Source organism: Mus caroli, unplaced genomic scaffold (assembly GCF_978045245.1).
Source record: "Mus caroli unplaced genomic scaffold, Mus_caroli_1 scaffold_1, whole genome shotgun sequence".
Classification (NCBI taxonomy): domain Eukaryota; kingdom Metazoa; phylum Chordata; class Mammalia; order Rodentia; family Muridae; genus Mus; species Mus caroli.
Window position 1 is genome coordinate 60,026,071 of NW_028227256.1, and position 17,166 is coordinate 60,043,236.

Consider the following 17,166-nt stretch of genomic DNA (forward strand, 5'->3'; position numbering starts at 1 on the left):
TAGTTTTTTGTTAGTTTAACTGGTGGTGAGGTGAGTCTGGCTCTAACAGACTAACAATCTGTTATCAAATGCTGGCACTGACACAAATACATAAATACTCAGGAGTTTTGTCTACTTCAATACCTAGTATATGGTTTTCTTGTTCTAAAAGCCCTGTTTAGTTTTGCTCTCAGAAACCAAGCATAGTGGCACACATCTATAATCCCAGCATGTAAAGAAAGAGATAGAGGAAGAAGAATCAATGGCTAAGTCCATCCTTGGCTACACAGTGACTCTGAAGCCAGTCTGAGATATATGAAATCTTGTCACAAGATAAAACAAACAGGAAAAACACACACCACACAGTAAATTACACTAAAAGTGTTAAAATTTTCATCAACATAAACAAAGAATGTCTAAATAATAAATTAATTTTTGTAGGCTGTGGCAGTAAGCATTGTTGATCGGGCTACCACAGGAGAATTCATTAAATTTCTTAGAACCTGGGACAGGAAGGCTTTTGTTCTTTTTAGGAAAATATAAACAAAGTAGAGGTCATATAAAGCATGAGTATCGCCTAGCCTAGGAACTAAGTCCCTGACACACTTAGATGGTGACTTTCCATTCAAGATCAAGGACTCACTGGCAGGCTCTCATTGCAGCCTCTGGAAGCAGTCAGTACCATTTGAGTCTGCCTTTACTATGGAGCCCTCAGTTACTAAGCAGACTGAACACCAGCTCTCAGAAACTAGCCAAAAGTTTTATAAACTTTCTGATTTTACTGTGGGGTTATTATAAGGTGGGAGTTATTATACTTTTTATCCTCAGCTTACAAATGAAGAAACAATATTTAAAAATGTTCAACACTTCCAAAGTTAAATAAGATCTGATTTGGCAAGAAATACTTTAGTAAGTTATCCATAATCAATCATGGTGGCCCAACCATGTAGTACCAGCTTTATAGGAGGCTGAGGCAGGAGGAAAAAAAAACACACCAAAACATGCCCCTAGCCCTCCCCCCAGGTACCCCCCCACTAACAAACAAAAGATCACTTGTCTGCATTTACACACTTCCCAGAGTCCTCTAGCACTAGCATGCAGTTTCCCTCTTCTGATGGAATTTTGTTTTACTCTTAGAAGCAAAACTCCATAAATCTGACTATGTTGGGGTAGCATAACAAGACGCTTTACACCATTCTTGCCATTAGTATCTAAGTGTATCCTTAGTTCCGGGAGGACAGTCCAAAGATGTATGATCAGCTTAGGCATACCCAGGTCCTTTCCTGAGTATCCACTTCACTGCAGACTACTGCGTGACACACAGTGCTGGGAGTCATCTTCTCGAGGCCAGCAGGGTAGAGTGCTGAAGAATACGGGAGGCACAGGAACTCTGTATTGGCCGCAAACTCTTAACATTTATACTTTCAGGCAGCTAGGAGTTTTAGGCAAAGTACTTTTGTGTGTGCTGTGGTTTGAACCTAGGGCCACAAATATGTTCCTTCACTGAGCTATGCCCTGAATTCAGTATACTTTAAAGTACATATCTTCAAGACATATCACTAACGACAAGTGTTTCTGAAAAGGTTAAGATGACAAACTTTGTACAATTATTTAGTGTGTGAGAAAGGGAACCTAGGGCCTCACATACACTAAGCACACTGTCCACCACTCAGCCAGCCCTGAACCACTTTAAAGGGCTGATGGCACACTACTACTCTAAAACCATTTTATTCTTATGCCAGGAAAATGGTGTCCTACAGTTGGGGTTTTTAGTGCAAAGAGAAAGAAATGAGAATTACAAAAGAAGAGAGTTTTGGGGAAAGTGAACTAAAACCCTGTGCTGTGCTGAGGATGCACTGGCGGAGCACTGCCCAGCCAGCTTAGGCCCTGGATTCAAACTTCAAAACTACAGGTAAAACAAAACAACCCACATCTTGAACTTACTGTTGGATCATCTCCCAAGTTAATAATAAAATGTTGAGGGTTTCTGTTTGTTTGTTTCTAAAGATTTATTTGTTTTGTGTATATGAATACACTGTAGTTGTCTTCAGACACACCAGGAGAGGGCATCAGATCACATTGTAAATGGCTGTGAGCCACCCTGTGGTTGCTGGGAATTGAACTCAGTACCTTTGAAAGAGCAGTCAGTGCTCTTAACCACTGAACCATCTCACCAGCCAGATAAAATGTTTTTCTTTAATTACTTTTTTTGTTGTTGTTTTTGTTTTTCGAGACAGGGTTTCTCTGTGTGTAACCCTGGCTGTCCTGGAACTCACTCTGTAGACCAGGCTGGCCTTGAACTCAGAAATCTGCCTGCCTCTGCCTCCCAAGTGCTGGGATTAAAGGTGTGCGTCTATTATCTTATTTTAACAGAAAAGCTAAAAAATTTTTTTGAGACTCCCCTCTACCTTCACACTCCAGACAGGGCTTCCCTGTGTAGCCCTGGCTGTCCTGGAACTCACTCTGTAGACCAGGCTAGCCTCGAACTCACAGGAATCTGCTTACCTCTGCCTCCTTAGTGCTGAAATTAAAGGGGCATTCCACCATACCCAGCTTTCGACCGGGTCTTAATTCTGTAGCCCAGGCTGGCTATATTTGTATGTGTGGGATTTGTAGGATTCAGTTTCCTCCTTCTACCATGTAGGTTCCAGGACTCAAAACTCACAGTAGTTAGAGTTGGCAGCAAGCACCTTTACCCATTTTGAGCCATCCTGCTGGCCCATAAATCTTCAGCATAAAATGTGGAGACCGAATGGAAGATATGCTGTTTCCTTAAGCTTCAGGGGTTGAGTCTTTAGCCTCACATATGCTTGGCAACTACTCTACCAGTAAGCTATGTTCCTAGCCCTGAATGATCTATGAAAATAAAAAAAACTTCACACTTTAATATCAGTGTTTTTAACACGAAAGAGCAAATGATAGTTTTATTAAACTAGTTAATGCTTGCACACAATTACATACATTTTAAACTGCCAAGATTTTTGATAAGTACAATACCATTTTCAGATAAGCATAGTATAACTTTAAATATTACATCATTCAGACTCATGTTGGAAAACATTAACTTATATGGAATTACAGCAATGTCCATTTACTATCTGTAGCAAAAACGGTCCCTGGTAGATGTCTCAGCATATGGACGGCTCCTCTACTGCCTGAGCGCCCTCGGTGACAGCTTTGACACACTTGGCCATTGTCTGTGAGGCTCTGCTAATTGAGTCTGAAAGACATTAAGAACATGCATTTTGTTAATACAACTTCCTTTGTTGTTTTAAAAACAATGTCTCAGATTTCAGGCCAGACCAGAACTCAATAGTATACCAAGTTAGCCTCAAATTTGGGGTGATCCTCCTACCTCAAATTCCCAATTGTTGAGGTAACAGGGAAGAGCCACTAATGCCATTTTTTTGTTAATGTGACTTTAGAACACACGGAGAATTTTAATGTACATATTCAAGAACAAAAGCCTATGAAGCTGGCCTGCAACTGTAGGTAAGCAATACACTCTGAACATGAGCTCTTTCCTGCCCACGATTTTTAGTTAGGGTCTTATGTATCTCTGATTCCATGAAGCCAAGGATGACCTTGAACTTGATCTGTCTGCCTCCACCTCCCATTTACCACAGCTTTCTGGTTTTATGTTTTTAGTCTCTAGCAGTAATTAAATAATCACATAAAAACTAGATTACATTACAGTATGAAAAATTAAATGATAGGAAATTCTTAAAAATCTAAGAAAAAAAATAGACACAATATGCTCCGTTTATCAGCTAGTTTGTAGCTCACACTCATCACGCTCCAGCACTTCACAAGCTGAGGCAGGATTGCTGTGTGTCTGAGGTCAACCTGGGCTACAAGAGATAGAAGCATTTCCAAAAAAAACCCCAAAACCCCACCAGAGGCTGGCATGATGGTATGGCTGGACAAGCTGAGTTTGATCTATATCCCAATATAGAAGCTTAATGTACAGGCACATATTAGTAAGCACAACCCTCTATAGGATGAGCACCAGGAACTAAGAGAATCACCCTGTAGCTTGGGTTAGCTAGCCTGGAATACAAAACATCCTAGAGTGGTAGGGTTTTTCTGTATCCACAGCACTTAAGGAAGCTGAGGCAGAAGGTGGTAAACTGGAGGCCGTTGTAGGCTATATAAGGAAACCTCCCCTTGGGGGCTGGAGAGATGGCTCAGCGGTTAAGAGCACTGACTTGACTGCTCTTCTGAAGGTCCTGAGTTCAAATCCCAGCAACCATATGTTGGCTCACAACCATCAGTAATGAGATATGACGCACGCCCTCCTCTGGTGCTGAGTTCAGCAAGTAGAGGTCCTGAACTCAAATTCCCAGCAACCACACGATGGTTCACAACCATCAATACAGCTACAGTGTACTCATACATAAAATAAATAAATAAATCTTTATTGAAACAAAAAACAAAACAAAACAAAAACCAAACCTTCTCTTTAAAAAAAAAAAAAAAAAGAGCCAGACAGTGGTACCACATGCCTTTGAGATCTCTGAGTTTAAGTTCAGTCTGGTCTACAAAGTGAGTTCCAGGATAGCCAGGGCTTCACAGAGAAACCCTGTCTCAAAAAGAGAAAAAAATTAAAAAGCTAAATTTTTTTGTATGTATTACTTATTCATTCATGTCTTGCTATGTGGCAGAATTTAACTTTGAACTCCTTAATCTCCTGTCACCCAAGTACTGAGACTCCAGGTATAACCCACCATGACCAGAAAAACCCACCAATCTTTGAATACATGCAAATCTCCCTGCTTCCAGCACTCATAAGTCACAGTATTGTTTCATTGTAGTTTTGTGCTTGGTTGTATATTGTACAATGATTCCAACTTGCACTTATTTTAAAAACTGTTTGGAAATGTATCATTGGTGTGTGTATGTGAGGGGGTATGAGCATGTCCAGTGTTTGTGTGGAGGTCAGAGGACAACTTTTGGGAGTTGGTTCTGCTACTGTAGGGTCTGGTTTACATAACAAGCTTTTACACAATAAGGCATCCTGCTAGATCTGATCCTAACACTTCTATCACCTCACTGAAATAACCTACTAGTACATGCTAACTTAAAGATGTATAAACACAGAGCCTGAAACGTTAAGATCATTTGCTCCTCTTGCAGAGGACTGGGATTATGTTCCCAACACCTCCATGGAGGCTTACAACTGTCTGTAACTCTAGTCCCAGGGGATCCAAAACCCTCTTCTCATCTCCTCAGGAATTAGATACACAAATAGTACAGAGACATGCATGTAAACAAAACCTATACACAGTTTTAAAAAGGTAAAATTAAACATCATTTTAGGACTATGAGATGTAGTTCAGTTGGAAAAATGCTGCACTAGCACACAGGAAGCCCTAGGCTGGGTCTCTAGTACCATAAAAATTGTGGTGGTGCAGGCCTGTAGTCTCAGCACTTGGCACTGTGAGAAAGAAGAGGACAAATTCAAGGTCATCCTCTGCTTTGACACAATGAGATTTTAAGATCACCTTGGCTACATGAAACCCAGTTTTTAAATAAACAAACAAGGGGGAGCCAGAGAGATGGCTGAGAGGTGAAGAGCAATGACTGCTCTTCTAGAGGTCCTGAGTTCAATTCCCAGCAACCATATGGTGGCTCACAACCATCTGTAATGGGATCTGATGCCCTCTTCTGGTGTGGCTGAAGACAGTGACAGTGTACTCACATACATAAAATAAACAAAATCTTTATAAGAATAAAAAATAGAAAACCAGCCGGACGGTGGTGGCACACGCCTTTAATCCCAGCACTCGGGAGGCAGAGGCAGGCGGATTTCTGAGTTCAAGGCCAGCCTGGTTGACAAAGTGTGTTCCAGGACAGCCAGGGCTATACAGTGAAACACTGTCTTGAAAAACCAACCCCCCCCCCCCAAAAAAAGAAAACCAAACAAATTTATGCTCCTATGTACTTTAGGTAAGAAATTATTTACATATCAACTGTCTCATACCTTTATCAACTGTTGTCAAAGTTATAGAAAATGAATGGTGGTCTGCATTTCTTGAAAGAGTTCTAACAATTTACACCAGAAGCCCTGTTTAATATATTAAAAAATCTTTAAATATTTTGAATATTCTATCAATAATTTTCAGAAAACCTTGAGAGTTTTTTTAGTACTTTAAATTTCTATTCATTGATTTTTCCATATAATACTAAATTTTACAATTTAAATCTGTTAAACCTTTTGGGTGTTCAAACTTTGCTTCCATGTCAGAAACACACAGAATGCTAGAGAACCAGGGGTATAGTGCCCATGCTTAACATGTATAAAATGAGCCTTGGCACCCAGATCTACCGCCTAAATTACATTAGCTTTGATGTTTAACAATTTCAGACCAGAGGCTACTGAGATGGTGGCTCAGTGGACAAAGGTGCTTGTTACCAAGCTTAATGACTTGAGTTTGATTCCCACAAATTGTCCTGACCTCCATACTTTTCATGGTGATCGTATGCCTGCCCAAGCACAAGTAAATAAATGTAAAAAATCAAGTTCTTTAGGGTAATAGCAAATATTGCCAACCAAGAAAAGCTATGAAGCTAAAGGATTCTCTGATTCTCTGTGAGAGGGTAGCAGTCAAACTTACCTGTCATATAGAAGTCTTTTATAGTTAGCTGAGGTGGAACGAGCGGGTCAGCAAGAAGCTCCTGGTTTACTAGCTGGAAAGAGAGAGAGAGAGAGAGACCAGAATCATACTGAAAACCAGTAATATCATGCCAAGATATATAGCATTAGGAAAACTGCACACAGGCAAGTTTTTACCTTGGTAAGCTCACTTGCTTGCTGAAAGTAATTAGTTTCTTCAATATCATCATATCGAACCAGATTAGGAGAGACCTCTTCAAGACGGTTCCTTACTTGATCCAGAGTATCATATGGAAGAGTGATACCTGCAATCTACAACAGATCAGATCCACCATGACAAACAACTTTACTACTTAAAAATGTCAGAATTGGGACAGGCCAGGATGACTCAAGACATCAGGCATCAAGTCTGAAGAGAGTCAATCACTAGGACCCACACAGTGCAGGAAGAAAACAGATTCCCTCAGAGCCCTCTTAACCTCCAAATATTGTTGCAGCATACACAGCCCACTGCCCAATATAATAAATAATTGTTGTTTAGCAGGCTGAGATGGCCTGGATCTTTAATCTTAGCACTTGAAAGACAGAGGCTGGCAGATCTCTGAATTTGAGGCCAGCTTGGTCTATAGAACAAGTTCTAGGGTTTCAAAGAGAAACCTTGTCTTGAGAAGAAAAAAAAAAAAAAATCAGGTTGGGGCTCAATCTCCAGCAACAAAACAATTCATAATGGAAACTATGATAAAATAATACGGTATTACTAGAAAGAAAAACATCTCTTAGTATCTTTTAGCAGGCATTTTTTTTCCTTTCTTCTTAAAAAATTATTCATTACTTATTTGTGTATATGTTTGGGGCCTACGTGCATAACATCATGTGCATGCTTAATCTCAAAAGAGGTCAGAGAAGTGTGTCAAATCTCCTAAAACTGGAATTACAGATCATTGCAAGCCACCTGGTGGGTGCTGGGAATTGAACCCATGTCCTCTAGAAGAGCAGCCTGTCCTCTTAACTACTGAGTCATCTCTCCAATCCAGACAGATTTCTCAAGGCAGCATCATGTAAGGAATATAGATGTCAAAAATTCTAATATAAAGATGTCACCACAATAATAATTTATCTGCAGAATGTTGCTCTGTGGTAGAGAGAATACTTAGCAAGTGTATGGTCCTGAAGTAAAAGATCACAGAGACGATGCTAGGCTAACTACCAATGCTTCTTGCTTGATGTTAATTTACAAGGAAAGTACCAACTTCAATTCTTCATTTTTCTGAACACTTTATCTCCTACACAATCAGGTTATGTAAACCCACCCTCATTTTAGAGAAAAGTGTTCCTTGATTTTGAAAATCACTTTAAGCAGCTGACATGTCCATTACCCCTTAAACAGCATCACTAATGGCTTAATGAATGAAAAGGTAACTCAGCGGTGGAGGCCCTGCCTAGTACCTGCTGAGGCCCTGGGTTCTGTCTCAAGCACTACAAGCTACATACAGGAATTTATTGAACTTAGGACTTCGTGCAGTGCATGCTAAGCAAGTCTTCTCCCAACTGAGCCACATCCCCAGTTGCTTAATGAATATTAAGGAACAAAAAAAGACTTCAAAGAAATGCCTCAAAAATAATACCTCAGAGAGAGCTCTTATGATTTTCCAGTCTTCCCTTGCCAAGCCAGGAGGCGTCACTGCTACTTTGGTTTGTTGAGCTCTGCCCTCAGTATTGACATAAGTAGCAGACTTCTCTGTGTAAGCAGCCCCTGGGAGAATAACATCAGCCATGGGAGCACCAACATCACCATGATGTCCTGCAAGGAGAAAAACAGTGAACCACATTTTAGTAAAAACTGGACTGGGCTGGAGAGATGGCGCAGTGGTTAAGAGCACTGACTGTTCTTCCAGAGGTCTCTCATTTGTTTTGCCAAGACAGGGTTCCTATGAAAAGGCATACACTACCATGCCCAGCCACTTTCATAGTTTATAAAGTGAGACTAAAAGTGCAGTTCACTTTTAACCCCAAAATCTCGGAAGGCAGAAGCAGGTGGATCCCTGAGTTCGAGGCCAGCCAAGTCTACAGAGTGAGTTCCAGGACAGCCAGGGCTATAAGGAGAAAAAAAAAAAAAAAAACAAAAAAAGAAAAAAAAAAAAGGTAGTTCAGTGGTAAATTGTATAGTTTGAATGACCATCATAAATAAAAAAACAAATAAAAATAAAAATGGCAATTAACAGGTGGTATACTGTCTTCCCATGTCATAGTAGCCAGTGTAACTCCTACTGATCTCAAGGTTCTCCTGCCTTGATCCCCACACTGGGAATACACATGTGTAACACTACTTTAGATTTACTAGTCCAGTTTTGGTTTTTTAAAAAGATTTATTTATTATATATAAGTACATTGTAGCTGTCTTCAGATACACCAGAAGAGGGCATCAGATCTCATTACAGATGGCTATGAGCCACCATGTGGTTGCTGGGAATTGAACTCCGGACCTCTGGTAGAGCAGTCAGTGCTCTTAACCACTGAGCCATCTCTCCAGCCCCACCTATGATAAGTTTTAAGAACTGCCTCAAACTCTTTGTCTTCCCATCTCATCCTCATCCTGGGCTAGGATCACAGGTATATGCTGCTACTCTGGTTAACAAACAGATTTTGTTTCTTTTGATTTTTTTTTGTTTTTGTTTTTGTTTTTTCGAGACAGGGTTTCTCTGATACCCCTGGCTGTCCTGGAACTCACTTTGTAGACCAGGCTGGCCTCGAACTCAGAAATCCGACTGCCTCTGCCTCCCGAGTGCTGGGATTAAAGGCGTGCGCCACCACGCCCGGCTCTTTTGATTTTTAAAATAAGGTTTATTATTTAAAAATTGCAAATAAAAAAAGTCACATATTGGGGCTAGAGAGATGGCTCAGCAGTTAAAAGCACCTACTGCTCTTCCAGAGGTCCTGAGTTCAATTCCCATCAACCACATGGTGGCTCACAACCATCTGTAATGAGATCTGACATCTTCTTCTGGGGTGCATGAAGATAGAGTCCGTGTACTCATATACATTAAATAAATAAATAAATAAATTTTTAAAAAGTCACATATTCAAGTTGCAGACCCAAAGTATATACACTTCAATGAACTGCTATACAGTCAGAACAGTTATTCAAAACAGAAGCTGTGTCTATCAAACACCTCTTAGTATACACTAGGTATGAGTCTCTTTTGTTTCTTTTTTTTTTTTTTAAAGATTTATTTATTATATATAAGTACACTGTAGCTGTCTTCAGACACTCCAGAAGAGGGCGCCAGATCTTGTTATGGATGGTTGTGAGCCACCATGTGGTTGCTGGGATTTGAACTCTGGACCTTCAGAAGAGCAGTCGGGTGCTCTTACCCACTGAGCCATCTCTCCAGCCCCTCTTTTGTTTCTTGTTTTGTTTTGGTTTAGTTTGGTTTTTTAAGACAGGGTTTCTCTGTATAGCCCTGGCTGTCCTGGAACTCAGAAATCCACCTGCTTCTGCCTTCCAAGTGGGATTAAAGGCTTGCGCCACTTTTCTTTTGTTTCTACTGCCAAGTTGCTACTTACCTTGATAAACAATGAAACAATCCTTTGGCAAGTCCTGTCGTGTGATACAACCTCCATCTGCTCCCAGAAGAAACAGCATTTTGGGAGGGTTCTTCCTAATTGCTTCTACCCCAGGTTTATAGCCAAGGTCCAAAGCAGCTACCTGGCTTGCAATCCTGTAAAACAATTATGGATTTTCAAATATATGCAGCATTTAAGTATAAGCAATTTGAGTAATTACATAGGAATAATTTGTAGCTTCTTTTATATTCAACTCTTACCACTGAAATATAAGATGCATAGCAGAGTGCCTCTCTTTTTCTTTTTGAGACAGGGTTTCTCTGTGTAGCCCTGGCTGGCCTAGAACTCACTTTGTAGACCAGGCTGGCGTCAAACTTTCAGAGATCCTCCTGCTTCCTGAGTGCTGGAATTGAAGTCATGGGCAACCATGCCTGGCTTTCTCTTTCTTTTCCTGAGGTTTGGAGACTGAGCTAGACTCTTGTGGGTGCTAGGCAAGTGCTTTAACAGTGAGCTACTCATCTTCCTCCTCCTGAAACTGTTTTTCATGAATTAATATGCAATGAAGTAACTATGAAAACCAACTGTAAATGGCTTAAATTCAACACAGTAAGACATAAAACTTACAGTAAATCAAACATGTTCTAGAGTAAAGCCACAGGATTTTAAAATCAAGAGAGCTAGGTATAGTAGCACACTACCATAATCCCAGCAAAGGCAGGAGGACTATTAGGGTGATTTTCTGTCTGAGGCCAGTTTGATAGTAAATCATGGATTACATAGAAAGATCCTATCTTTAAAAAGGAAAAAAAAAGTAAAAGGGGGGAGGGGGGTGGTGGCTGGAGAGATGGCTCAGTGGTTAAGATCACTGACCATTCTTCCAGAGGTCCTGAGTTCAAATCCCAGCAACCACATGGTGGCTCACAACCATCTGTAATGGGATCTGATGCCCTCTTCTGGTGTGGCTGAAGACAGTGACAGTGTACTCATATATATAAAATAAAGAAATGTTAAAAAAGGTAAAAGGGAGAAATTAAAAACTATTGTTAAAACAATAAATAATTCAAGCAGGAGATGATGCTGGTAATTCCGGCTATGTAAGGGTCAGAGCTACGAGAAAGGCTGCAAGTATGAGGTTAACTGGCAGGGCAACATAGCAAGTTCAAATCTTTCCAGAGACAAGAACCTGCCACAAAACAAAACCCAAAACCAAAACAATAAAAAAGGAAAGAAGGAAGGAAGGAAGGAAGGAAGGAAGGAAGGAAGGAAGGAAGGAAGGAAGGAAGGAAGATGGGGGGGTGCGGGGAAGGAGGGACGGAAGGAGGGGAAAAAAGTGCTGGGCATGGTAGTGCATACCTTTAAGCTCAGTGTTCAGGAGGCAGAGGCTGTTGGATTTCTGAGTTCTAGACCAGCCTGGTCTACAGAGTAAGTTCCAGAACAATAAGCTACACAGTAAGACCCTTTCTCAAAAACAAAAGAAAAACCCACCAAAAAAAAACCCAAAAAAACAACAAAAACCCCTATAGATGGAACAACATTATGAACTAACCAGTACCCCAGAGCTCGTGTCTCTAGCTGCATATGTATCAGAAGATGGCCTACTCGGCCATCAGTGGGAAGAGAGACCCATTGGTCGTGCAAACTTTATATGCCTCAGTACAGGGGAACGCCAGGGCCAAGAAGTGGGAGTGGGTGGGTAGAGGAGTGGGGGGGAGGGTATGGGGGAACTTTTGGGATAGCATTGGAAATGTAAATGAGGAAAATACCTAATTAAAAAAAATAAAACTATTAGTTATATATATAAAAAAAGGGCAGACACAGACAGACAGACAGACAGACAGAGGCAGAGGCAGAGACAGAGAGGAGGAAGGAGGGAGAAAGGAAAAGCAATGCAGGAAACACCATTACTCCACAGACTAGAATAGACCCTTTTGGAACTGCTTCCTACAACTGTTTACATGTTTTAGTGACGATAATCTAAGGAAGAAGCTCAAAATAACAACCCTTCTACAACTAGCAGAAACATGCAAAACAGCTCTTGAAGCCTCTGCCTGGCTTAGTCCAGCCATTCTACTTTAAAGCCGATGGACAAGGTGATCTAACGTTCAGTCACCTGGGTCATCGCTGCTTGCTCACTTAGCTTAGTTTTGCAGCTGAGAATGGGTACCAGAGTCTTGCACCTGGATAGGGATGCACTTCACACCACGAAACTGCACCCTAGTCACTCACAGAATTATTATTTTAAAACTACCATCAGCATACATGTTAAAAATGAAACATTATAAATTATTATAGTAAATAACTACTAATGTCTTTGGGTTTTTCTTTTTCTTACTGGTTTTTATTCATTTGTCCTGATTTCAAGTTGTGCTTCAGGGTTTGTTTTTGTTTTTAGAGAAAGAACATGAAGTTGGGTGAGCAGGGAGGTGGAGGTAGGGAGAGGCCTTCTAGGAGTGGGGTGAGGGAAGATAATATGATCAAAATATACTGTATGAAAAAAATTTAAGGAAAAAATTTCCTGAAGGGTTTCCAGTCATAGGTAATGAAAATGAGTTAAATCAGAACACAAAGTTGTACGCACAGTATATTAACCATAAAAGTAGAAACAATTACACAGGGAAGAAACCTGTAAGGCAAGGAACTAGTAAATAGCAATAGCAATTATCTTCAGATCATAAAATAACAGCTTCATTTTCAGTTTGTTCTCTTTTCAGTTTTCCTAAAATAAATTAGCATAATTGGAATGTTTATTAAAAAAAATCTCTTTAGCTAAATTCTCATTTAATCAAAGTCAGAGGACACACTGTAATTTTTAAATCAAGGACAAAAAATATGATACAGATTTTTTTTTTTAATACAAAGTATCACATATCCCATGCTGGTCTCAACTTCACTGTGCAGTGGAAAATGACTGTGCAGTGGAAAATGACTTGAACTTCTGATCCCCCTGCCTCTACCCCAGCTGAAATTATAGTCCACATCACTACATCCAGTTTTATGTGGTACTGGGGCACATACCCATTGCCTTCATGCACGCCAGTCAAATCTCTAGGAAACAAGCCTAAATTACCTTTTGATTACCATACGAATAAATAAGTGCCATTTTGTTCACTGTCTTCTCTGCCCTCATCTTACCTACCCTGCTTCATACATTTTTACTGTTTCTTACTAACTTTCATCCTTCTTAAAACATTTTACATATCATGTTTGTAATGGGAATAATGTTTCTAAATGCTGTTTGTACATATAAACATGACAAGTCAGAAATGAAGACACACACACACACACACACACACACACACATCACTTAAATTGTCTAGTACATAAAACAAGTAACAAACCTATGCAGAATATTCATAACTTTCCACTCTGCAGCAACACCGGTTGTCACTCGAATCTTTTGTACCATGTTGGACACAGCTGCAAGAATTGCTGCTCCATCATCTCTCTGGAGTGCAGAACTGCCTAAAACCACCATTGGTTTTTTAGCATCCTTTAAGACCTATTTAAAAATAAATAAATAAATAAATAAATAAATAAAAAGAACTGTTGATCTTAAAGCGGTATGTGATATTTGCATCCACTGACATGCAAATTTGGGGACATAACATGAAGAGTCATTAATTAACATCTGAATTAATAGAAACATCTTGCAAATGCTACTATGAAAATGCTTAGTATCGGGCTGGAATGATGGCTCAGTGGTGAAGAGCACCGACTGCTCTCCCAGAGGTCCTGAGTTCAATTCCCAGCAACTACATGGTGGCTCACAACCATCTGTAATGGGATCTGATGCCTTCTTCTGGTGTGTCTGAAGAAAGCTACAGTGTACTCATATAAATAAAATAAATGAATCTTTGTTTAAAAAAAAAAAAAAAGAAAACGCTTAGTATCACATAAAACAGATTTTATACAAGGAAGAATTAAATGATTAGGTTTCAGGCCAGCCTGATCTACTTGACAAATTCCAAACCATCCAAGGCTACATAGCAAGACACCATCTCTAAACAAACAAAAAGAATAAAAAATTTAAAACATGACAGAAAAAATTGTGTTGCAGTGTCATCGCCTACTACTTCTTATCTGTAGAGAGAAGAGAAAGCAGGGAGAGCAGCAGGGCATTCCTAAAGCAGGCAAGGGTTTGCTTTACGCCACAGTAAGGGGGTGAGTCTCAAGGAGATAGGAAACCACAGGCTGGGGAAGGTTGGTAAGTAAAACTGAAAACCAAATGGCTCACACTCGTATAAAATAATAAGTTAAGAGAGCCCGAGAGATGGATTGGAAGCCCTTGTAGAGCAGGAAGGAGTTCAGTTCCCTGAACCGACATGGCAGCTCACAACATCTATTAACTCTAATTCAGGGTACACACTGCCCTCTACTGACTTCTGTAGACATTAGGCTGGCAAGTGATAGATATACATGCAGGTGGGCAAAAAAACCTCATACATATAAAATAAAAGTAAATAAATCTAAAAGAATAATAATTAAAAAATGGAGCTGGAGAGATGGCTCAGTGGTTAAGAACCCGGGCTGCTTTTCCAGAGGACCTGGGGTCAATTCCTAGCACACACATGGCAGCTCACAACTGTCTGTAACTCTAGTTCCAGAGGATCTGAAACCCTCACACAGACATACATGCAGGCAAAACACCAATGCACATAAAAATATAAATCTTTAAAATAATAGTAACAGTTAAAATCCAGCAACAGTAGGTATGTATTAACTTAAAAGCACCTCGCAGAAAGAATGCCTCCCTGAAGCAATGTCTTGCAGAATTTTAGGAGAGTCTCCTAGATGGTCGTATCTGTAAGTGAGGTCCACTGGACTACCGATGAGGGCCACTTTTAAGTCATTATGAAGCCAGCTGAAACAAAAACAATTTTAGAGCCAAATAAGCATAGCCTTTGGTTTCAACAATTCTAAGTCCTATCTCTATTTACAATCATAAAATAGCAAAAGCACAAAAGAACTCACAGACTATTTAATCTTAACACATATAATTTAAGGTGTACTTTTCAAAGTACGAGTGTTGTAAAATGTATAAATAATTCAGGGAGTAAATTTGTTGTGTGGCAATCCTAAGTACCAGTCTAATGTAAACAAAAACTATTTTAGAATAACTGACCTGTAGTTATATTTCTCCAGTACATGTTATGTCAGAGTTAATTATTTCTCAAATATCCACAAAAATAAACTGTCATTTATTTATTCTTTATAGCAGAGTACTAAGGGGCTACCTCCTTCAAAACTATTGGAGTCTTTAGTTTTTTTAAGACAGGGTTTCTCTTTTTTTTTTTTTTTTGAGACAGGGTTTCTCTGTATAGCTCTGGCTATGCTGGAACTCACTTTGTAGACCAGGCTGGCCTCGAACTCAGAAATCCGCCTGCCTCTGCCTCCCGAGTGCTGGGATTAAAGGCGTGCACCACCACGCCCGGCTAAGACAGGGTTTCTCTGCTTAGTCCTGCCAGTCCTGAAACTCACTCTCTAGACCAGGCTGGTCTCAAAATCAGAGATCTCCCTGTCTCTGCCTCCAGAATGCTGGAATTAAAAGTGTGAACCACTACCGCCCTGCTATCCTTCAAAACTATTTGTGAGTATGGTAACTCTAATTCTCGTTTGTCTGAAGCAGTACTAATTTTACCTGAAGTAGTAACTCCCTTTCACTCTCAACCATTTCACAGATGAGATAATAATCTAGGTAGATAATACAGTTGCCCTATTGTAAATGTCTACAACACAAATGAAAAAGACAATAGATGTGGGAGGTGTTCTATAAAATAACTAGCCTGTACTCTATTAAAAAAAAAAGTAAAATGGGTGTGTGTGTGTGTGTTTGTGTATGTGTGTGTATACATTTTTAGGACCAACCAAAGACCTGGGCAGGGGGAGGCTCCAGGGAGTTTATGGAGTGACTCTAGCTGAGACTACTAGCAGTGCGGGATATGAAGCATGAAGTGGCCACTCCTATAGCAGGAACTCCAGAGAAGTGATAAGGACACCAATCTACCCACAAAACTTTCCACCCAAATTTTATCCTGTCTACAAGAAATGCAGAGAGGGGGCTAAAGAGATGGTTAAGAGCACTAACTGCTTTTCCAGAGATCCTGAGTTCAATTCCCAGCAACCACATGGTGGCTCACAACCATCTATAATGAGATTTTGTGCCTCCTGGTGTATAGGCATAAAAGCAGACAATATTGTGTTCATAATAAATAAATCTTAAAAAAAGAATAAGATTGTTCCCTGAGTTTAAAATGTAGGTAGCCAGTTTTTGTTTTTTTGCTTTTTGTTTTTTAAAAAGAAAAGAAATACAGAGAAAGGAGATAAGGGAAAGACTGGGGGAATGGCCAACCAATAACCAGCTCAACTTGAGACCCATCCCATGGGCAAGCACAAATCACTGACACTCTGATACTCTGTTATGCTTGCAGACAGGAGCATGTTGTCCTCTGAGAGGCTCCACCCAGCAGCTGACTCACACAGATGCAGAAACCCATAGCCAAACAGTGGATGGAGCTTGGGGACTCTTATGGAAGAATAGGAAGAAGGATTTCAGCACGGAAAGAGGTAGGAACTCCCTATAGGAAGACCAGCAAAGTCAACTAACCTGGACCCTTGGGGCTCTCAAAGCCTAAACCATCAACCAAAGAACACGCACAGGCTGATCCTAGGTCTTCTGACACATGTGTAGCAGATGTGCAGTTTGGCCTTCATGTGGGTCCTGAACAACTGGAGCAGGAGCTAACCCAAAAGTTGTTGCCTGTACTTAGGATATGTTCCATTAGCTGGGCTGCCTCTTCTGGCCTCAGTGAGAGATGAAGTGCCTAGCCTCCCAGAGACTTGACCTGCCAGGATCAGGGCGTGAGAGGTGAGGGGCTTGGCGGTGGTGGGGAGATACCCGCGGGAGCTCTCACCTGCTCAGAGGAGGAGAGGGGGTATGGAAGAAGGATCGTGGGAGGGGATGACTGGAAGGAAGGAATGAACAGGAGGTAAAGTAAGTTAAAAAAAAA

The 17,166-nt window shown here is 40.4% G+C and overlaps 1 protein-coding gene across 2 annotated transcripts in view; it reads right to left on the minus strand.

Annotated features, from left to right (window-relative positions):
* Positions 1–2,871: 2,871 nt before the first annotated feature.
* The window catches only part of Ndufs1 (NADH:ubiquinone oxidoreductase core subunit S1), a 36,669-nt gene continuing 22,374 nt past the window's right edge, over positions 2,872–17,166 (minus strand). For both annotated transcript variants that reach the window (XM_021174861.2, XM_021174853.2), the window contains exons 13-19: positions 14,891–15,020; positions 13,498–13,658; positions 10,160–10,314; positions 8,221–8,396; positions 6,773–6,907; positions 6,597–6,669; positions 2,872–3,199 (exon numbers count right to left, since the gene is read on the minus strand). In XM_021174861.2, coding sequence (XP_021030520.1) covers positions 3,108–3,199; positions 6,597–6,669; positions 6,773–6,907; positions 8,221–8,396; positions 10,160–10,314; positions 13,498–13,658; positions 14,891–15,020 — 922 coding nt within the window. In that variant the 3' untranslated portion in view covers positions 2,872–3,107. The remainder of the gene's footprint in view (positions 3,200–6,596; positions 6,670–6,772; positions 6,908–8,220; positions 8,397–10,159; positions 10,315–13,497; positions 13,659–14,890; positions 15,021–17,166) is intronic.